This window comes from Strongylocentrotus purpuratus, unplaced genomic scaffold, assembly GCF_000002235.5.
Source record: "Strongylocentrotus purpuratus isolate Spur 01 unplaced genomic scaffold, Spur_5.0 spur5_scaffold_2, whole genome shotgun sequence".
In the NCBI taxonomy this organism is placed as follows: Eukaryota; Metazoa; Echinodermata; class Echinoidea; order Camarodonta; family Strongylocentrotidae; genus Strongylocentrotus; species Strongylocentrotus purpuratus.
Genome location: NW_022145605.1, coordinates 17,913,186 through 17,920,996, shown reverse-complemented (window position 1 = coordinate 17,920,996; position 7,811 = coordinate 17,913,186). Strand labels below are relative to the sequence as shown.

At 37.0% G+C, this 7,811-nt stretch overlaps 1 protein-coding gene across 4 annotated transcripts; it reads right to left on the bottom strand.

The window, feature by feature from the left end:
* Window positions 1–1,551: 1,551 nt before the first annotated feature.
* On the bottom strand, window positions 1,552–7,717 carry LOC115917953 (2',3'-cyclic-nucleotide 3'-phosphodiesterase-like). Of its 4 annotated transcripts, XM_030991859.1 has the most exons (4): window positions 7,474–7,717; window positions 7,085–7,203; window positions 5,844–6,526; window positions 1,552–4,588 (listed from the first exon to the last, which is right to left on the bottom strand). In XM_030991859.1, the coding sequence occupies exons 2-4, from the start codon at window positions 7,111–7,113 to the stop codon at window positions 3,996–3,998; spliced, it is 1,305 nt and encodes a 434-aa protein (XP_030847719.1). In that variant the 5' UTR covers window positions 7,114–7,203; window positions 7,474–7,717; the 3' UTR covers window positions 1,552–3,995. The 4 variants fall into 4 exon arrangements, with proteins under 4 accessions (XP_030847719.1, XP_030847718.1, XP_030847721.1 ...); XM_030991858.1 differs by lacking the exon at window positions 7,085–7,203; XM_030991861.1 differs by lacking the exon at window positions 7,085–7,203 and having other exon boundaries at window positions 7,667–7,695.
* Between the last annotated feature and the right edge of the window lie 94 nt (window positions 7,718–7,811).

The window sequence follows — 7,811 nt, the reverse complement described above, 5'->3', positions numbered from 1 at the left end:
TTGGTAAAAATCTTTCCACAAACTTTACTATTTTTTCTGATTTTGTTATAACTAACTTGATACCAGGGTGGACTCCCCCGAGGAGCAGTTTTAGGGGGCTTGGGGCGCCCCCCCCCCCCCAAAAAAAAAAAAATAAATAAATAAATAAATAAATAAAAATAAGTAAATAAATAAATAAATTTAAAAAAATAAATAAATAAATAAAATTAGAAAATAAACAAACAGAAGTCCTCACTTTCCTTCATAAAATAGCTTTAAAATATAGAATGGAAATAGATATAATTTTAAATTGTACATCTTTCTAGAAGGCAATGATTCAATGATCAAATTATCTGGATTTATATAGCGCTTAAAGGGCAAGTCCACTCCAAAAATAACTTACTTTTTGTAAAAGCAGAAAAATCAGACAAACCAATCAAAACAAGTTTGAGCAAAATCGGATAACTAATAAGAAAGTTATGAATTTTTGAAAAAGTATGTAAAACTATGGAACAATGAGAATCGCAACACGAATTGCCAAGATGGTTATCAGTTTATGACGTCATGTCCTCACAACTTATCAATTGCTTTACATAGTTTAATCCCATTAATTTCTCTTTTTATCCCCCAAAACATGATTTCCCCATGCCTTTGCCTAGGTTATATGATTTGTATTATATTGCGTGCATGACATTTCCCAATTTTTTTAATGAATTTTGAAGAATTGATACTATTTTCTGAACATTGTATTTCATAATTATTGATTTTTATATAAATAGTTAATCAAAATTCAATTATTTCATGATTTAACTGGACAAAAATTACTCTTTATTTGTGCATCCTCACAAACACATATTACTAACAATCTAACTTGGATGCTGGTGTGAAGAAATAAGATTCTTAGGGTGAAAATAGGAAATTTATATTATCAATATACAGAAAATAATTAGTGGACAGTGAGGACCATACGTCACAGACTCATGAGTGAGTTGCCAATTTTTGTAGTGATTTTCAAAGTTTTTCATGTCATTAAAAATTCATAACTTTCTTATTAGTTATCCGATTTTGCTCAAACTTTTTTTGATTGGTTTGTCTGATTTTTCTGGTTCTATTGAAATGATGTTATTTTTCGAGTGGACTTAGGCTTTAATACGGAATACCGTCTCTAAGCGCTTTACAGATATTATTACTAGATCCGGTCATCAGATTTATTCACGCACAATGTGTACCATCTCCACCCCCTGGGGAGTATTCCTACCATATGGTCATCGTGAGGGCATAGGAAATTACGTACACAAATGCTTTAGTCATCCTATGGGGTCTCTATTTCTCTCTTGGGTATCATGTGATAAATTGTAGATTAATTTTTCCTCACATACATATATAATACATCCCCACACACTCTCTCACAGAAATTTTTAATTGAAGTGAATAGCATGGAAGACCATATTCCAGCTGTAAAAAAATAATTCTAGATAAATTACAACCGCAACCAGTTACAAACACTGCACTCATTTTTTCGAGATTCACACACAAAAACAAACATCCACAGAAGTTGGAAATACTAAGTCGTCGTCTGTGAATAATACTCTTTCATTTTTGGTTCTGATTTTTTTATTTTTTTTATTTAAGTAGCATTAATAGAATGGCAAGGAAAACAACATTGAAAGTAGATGTACCATGAATTACATTCATGTGCTCACAAATTTTTTTAAGAAAAAAATGCAACCAGTCATTATATATACCGGTATAGGGTGATAATCTTTAAAAATAAGATCAATCGTTTTGTAAGCTAGCCCATAAAATACAATTCAAATACTTTCATATGTACAAAATCATTACTTACATTTCCAGTCCTATACCGTATCTGCATGTTACATTTTTAGATGTCAATCAGGCTAAGTGAAGCTAATTTTCTGAGTATGCGCACTAAAAATACTAAAATTGTTGAAAATTACACAAAAGTCATCAAAGGATTTTTTAGTGTAGGTCTTGGCTTTCCAAAATGTGTTACATTTTTCCCGGCCCCTCCACTCCGGGGTCGGAGGGACCGCATGCATGTTCCCAAAATGTCCGGTAAAGGGGTACTTTTCACGCACCAAACTCCGGCTCGTACGTAGTACACAAAAATCCGGCCCGTATTGACTTTACACACCGTACTTAGGGGGATGTTTTCAAAAGGAGGGAACATGCATAGCCTACGCTTACCCTAAAAAAACACTGAGTGGGGGGCCCGGGACATTTTTATTATCTGTCCTATATTCTTCAAACTATTACAAATCTCTTCCTACTACACTAAAATCAACTTGTTATCAAGTTTAGAAGATAGATCTGTTATAATCAAGCTCATCATAGGGCAACACATGAAGCTGTTTGTGGGAGATCATGTCCACAAATGCTTCAAGGTACATACAAGCATTGGCAACTTACATTGGAATACAGTATCTTGAAATATCAGATAGAAGGTAACATTGTCAAACTATTAAAACGATACTGAACTGATGAACTTTCTGCCCTAGCATAGTTTATTGCACAGCGCCATCTCATGGTCAACTTGCCAACAGTGCACGACCCAATACCTAATTCCCACTTAATTCGCAGACACAGGGCTAGCTGGATGCGAGTGGCTAGGGAAGAAGCGAGTAATGGGACCATCACGCTACAGCTGACCTGAGATGATGCTAGAGGGGATTTGGGGTTACTGCTTTTAGGAGAGTATGGCTTTAAATATTTTGGAGTGGGAGGATCAGATTTCCTACCACACTACGACATCATGCATACACGGGACATATGAAAGCATACAGGCTAACTTTTTATTTCTCCAAAATGTCTCAATGAAAATATCTGCTAAACTTAAATACATGTACCGGTATGTGTCAGAATGAATGATGCAAAAAAGAGACCAACCTATACTAAACTATATGTTATCAGTGCATTTCCTTTGCTTAATTCAAGCTATTTTCACTGAAGTTATGAAATACTTACAATTCAAGAGTTCCACAACAACAAAGCAAATAACAGTTGTAACCATTACATTTGGTTGAAACTTAGAAGCAGCATTTTCATACATTTAGAATAAATAATTGTGCTTTTGAAGCTAAACATAATATTTTCCCATGCTTTTGAAGCTCTTTCTTTTAAAAAATAAAACATATATTTGTACAAACATTCTCACTAGTGTCATGATGTTTATAAAGGTAGACTTTATAATACATGCTTATCTACAAGAAAAGCAGAAAGTACATTATGATGAAACTGATATTCTTTTACCTAAAATTAGTAGATGACATATCTTTTAACACCTACTGCAATGGTAATATTCTTGGTGGTGAATAACTCAAAGATACAGACATTTCTTAGTACAGTATATGAACATGGTTGAAGATGAATGTTATTAAAAACAGTAAATTAGAACTTCTAAGAAAGAAGAATCCTGTTTGTCAGCTAAATGCATGCATGATCCTTCCATCTAGAAGCTTTCCAAGAACAGGTAGGGATTACCATATTCTCATTCTACACTCTTATGTACATGTACATGTTAAATGCTACAAATAAGTAAATATATTTCTAAAACTTCAGCAAAACAACATGACCAAGGCTGTATAAAATCAACTAAATGCATGGTTTTTGTTGAAGTAGCTGTGATGTAATATATTCATACATTAACACAACTGACAATCAATAAACAGCTTGTATTTCTGATTGATATGAACAAAAATTGCTGCTAATATTGTACAACTTTGTTTGGCCATCATTTGTATACCATAATTTTGATTTTTGAAAAGACCTTGAGAAGAAAAAAGAAGTTATTATAAATGGCCTGAATTAGCATCATTTTGTAGCAATTTTATCAAATCTGTATTTGGAAGGTTAGAACACAATCAAAAGCAAAATTTTGATATTTACTCATCTTTTGGTGTCACATGCACCTACAAATAATCACTGTACATATACATGTATTGAAAATGTTTTGAAATGAAGAATTGTGTTTGTCACGATTAACAATGATTACATATTTAGAAATATCCTGCAAAAAGAGCTTCAGTTGAACAAGCTTGATCAAAGTACACCATCCAGTTTCCCTCCCCATACCCGACGGCTGTGGCATCCTCTAATGCTATTACAATGTGGCTCCTCTTCATCCGAACCGCTTCTTGTTCCATCTTGATGATCTCTTCCAGGTCTAGACCGGTCTGGACAGCTTCCACACCGGGACCGCTACCCAAACTGAAGTGGGCGCGGCTCCCTGTCCCACAGGTTGGAGACAGATGGGTTATGATGCACTCATCGTCACACGGCCCGGACTTCTCCCCCGCAGCCAGATCACATGTTTCCTCTGCTCCGCCCTCGGCAACCTCGTTAACCTCATCCTGTGGCCACAGGAGGAGCTCTTCATCGTCAAGTTTTAGTCGCAGACCTAGGGATCGTGGGGTCACCAGAAGACCGATGACCTTGATGGTGAACGCTTTGCCGTTGTCGGCTTTGACCCGTTCTTGGGTAGCGTAGGCCTCTGATTGGCTGACCTCGCCGTAGTTGCTGTAGAAGGCTGTGCAGTGAAGCATCACAGGACCAACGGTGTAGTTCTCAGTTGAGAAGTAATTCTCTGGATCTATAGGTTAAAGAAAATTGTGGACAAATACATGAAATTTAATGATGTATCAAGTGTAGATTATGTGATGAAGACAATCATGTTGGAAAAGTTAAATGCGTACAAATGATAGTTTAAGTATTTATCCATCTCCTAAATTTGGTAAGTGTTTGTCAGCAATCAGGCTCATGTACGCTTCATGATAAGCACACTAACATTAGCAAATTTCCTAAAAAATGTAAAACTTTCTTTACTTGTATGAGGCTAGTTATGAAGCTATCAAAGAACGAGAGGATAAATAAATACAGACAATCACAAATTAGGGATATAGCGGTTGGTTATACCTAATTAGCCTGAAGAAAAAAAACACAGACATGTTGAAGGCCCTCCATGTATAATTCTCTACAATTTTGTTATAACTAAAACCGAAACAAGAGAGTGACATGCAGATCCAGAAACAAAACAACTGGAAACTAGAATCATCAACAAATGGAGGTCCTAGAAAACAGTACTCCATACTTCTTTTCTGGGGATCCAGAATAAAATACTGTGGGTCTGAGTGCCTCAGGCATGTCTGAAACAGTTTGGGATTTTGAGGGTCATGGGGAAAATTTTGGGTCAAAATTGGGGATCCATAAATATATACATGTATGAGACCCTTGTCAGTGTCGAGCCCTGCATAATAGGTGATTTTATATCCCACATACTAAGAATCTTGCTCTACGATTGGATGTAAAGTAAATCACGTGAGAAAAGATAGTTCGCCCATTATTGATGGGAGAAGCAAAAAGTTTGTTACACTGTGTAGATAGTACTACTATCTACACAGTGCAATGCACTTTCATCGAAGATAGAGGTACTATCTACAAAGGGCAATGCACTTTCACTGAAGATTATCCAAACGCGCACTAAAACAGGCGTAATTAAGCGCGCATTACCAATGAGCACAATTAAAGAAAACACATGCGCGCACCTTACCCTCAAGGGATTGGATTAAACTTAAACTTTTTGGTGTGAATTTGGGCCTAGGTGTCTTTTATGTAGATGCATACACGTCCTTTTCTTTTTGATATTAAATTGTTTTAGATGTGGAATATAAAGCAAATAATCACCTTTTGGTTTTCACGCGATGGCAAACTATCACTTCCTCGTCGATCAGAATATATACGCTATCTTTCCTCAGCTTTGCTTCGGAAAGATAGCTACATCCAGATCGCCTCGGAAGTGATAGTTTGTCCCATCACCTTCACCAACAGTAATTATTTGCTTACTATACCTGGTGTTTTGCCACTAGCATCTGGTAGCAGATGCTTTGTAAACTCTTCTCTGAACTCCCTCTTGCTTAGACACCTCTCATAAAATGTTTCCCCAGTACCCCTCATAGTCTCTGAATCGGTTTTGTTGACAAACCAGCCATAAAAGAGAGGGTATATTGGTTCCTGGAACTTCTCAAGTTTCCTCTGGATATCCTCAAGAGGGAAACCTCTGGACGACCTCTTGACCAACTCTTGAGCATCAAGAATCCAACTTGTCTGGGGCACTACGAGAACGTCCACATAGTCGAACTCGTGTCCAATGCCACTGTAATTTTTCACTGACAAGAGTGAGGCATTTGTGTTGTCCACAATGACAATGGGATAGGCTTCCTTGCAGGCGTCCTTGACACACTGCTGGCAGTCAGTGTGGGCCTTCTTGAGCATCTCCCTAGAGAAAGGAGGCTTTTCGCCTTGAGGAATGTGTTCCTCAGCAGAGCAGATGGCGACTTTCAAAGGATACTTCTCGGAGATCGCTGTAGCCAGGGACGATTTACCACTCCCTGGTGGGCCACGAAGTAAGAGCAGTGTCTTCGACTCTCCCACGTACTCAACTGTCTTGGTATCATTCAGGAAAGGAAAGTCCAGGGACGGTTCCATGATGACTTGGTCTTCCGTTGCCATTATTTCCTTCTCTTCTGTACTTCTGTAATAAAAGTTAAACAAAATAAGAATATGGTCTAGTCTGATGACTTGAAAAAATCTTAATTGAAAAGGAAAAGTATTTCTAAAACATGTAATTTATATGTTCAAATGTAAATAAAAATTGGTATCCCAAATAGAAGAAAGTCTCCTATATCGGCCATGCGCCTCTATACTGCTGTACAGCCAGGATACATGGGGTACAGACTTGTATTTCTCCATCCACGTTCCAGTGAAAGTAATTTTTACTAGACAGATATCCAGTTTATCTTTACCGCAAGGCTTGCATTTCTAATAAAAATGGTTTTCACATTGACTTACATGTACTTTGCCTTCATCAAAATCAAAATCAAATGATATTGCAAATCAAGCTCCGTCAGATCATGACATACATGTATGTGTCACTGTCAGAACATAGACAAGAAAAATCTAACAGATGTTAATTGAAATGATTTTTAAAAGAGGAAACATTGGAATATAAAAAGCAATTAACACAAAAACAATATACAATATAGTAACCAGATAACTAAGACAGAGTCTGCAAAAAATGTAGAACACTCACTCTAGTTTCACACCAAAAACACTACCCATTCTTGGTTTTGACAGATCAACACCTCGTCATAGAATCTCAAATTCAAGTCAAAGCTCTAGCTCCTGACCATGTACAGAGACCACTCCCAACTACATGTAATAACAAAGAATGAATTCAATTTAACTTAGACCTCTACCCTAATCTATAATCACACAGAACTTAATTAGTTTCTGTTCATTATTTATTTCCTTATTACTATTTTTAGACCTCAAGCGATTTGTTATTGCTATATTGGACCAGCTCAGAACCGTGACCGTACGTCTCACATTTCATTTGTGTACAGTATTCAGTTATACTGACTGATTGGGCTTGGGCCTGGGCCTGGCATTAATGAACGTGATACATGTACATGTACATACCGAACCCTGGGAATTCCCAAAAGATCCCAAATGAAAGCAATTGCCATCCAAGTAAATATCAACATCGCTTTTTTGCCTGGTTGAAGGGCCAAGGTGAATTTGCCAAGGCCAAGCCTCAATTGTGTGGCAGCAGCCCAGCGCTTTCCTATAAACTTTAATAAATCTAGACTTTAGTTTTGTTGATGAACTTTACCAAACACAGTCAGCTGACCAGAATATCAGGTGACACATATTGACGAATCCGCCCATTATACGTCCACCACTACTGCATTGCATTTCGCATGCGCGGTACAGTGCTAGTAGTGCAGTTCAGTGCAGTGCAGTGATACGGTTTATCA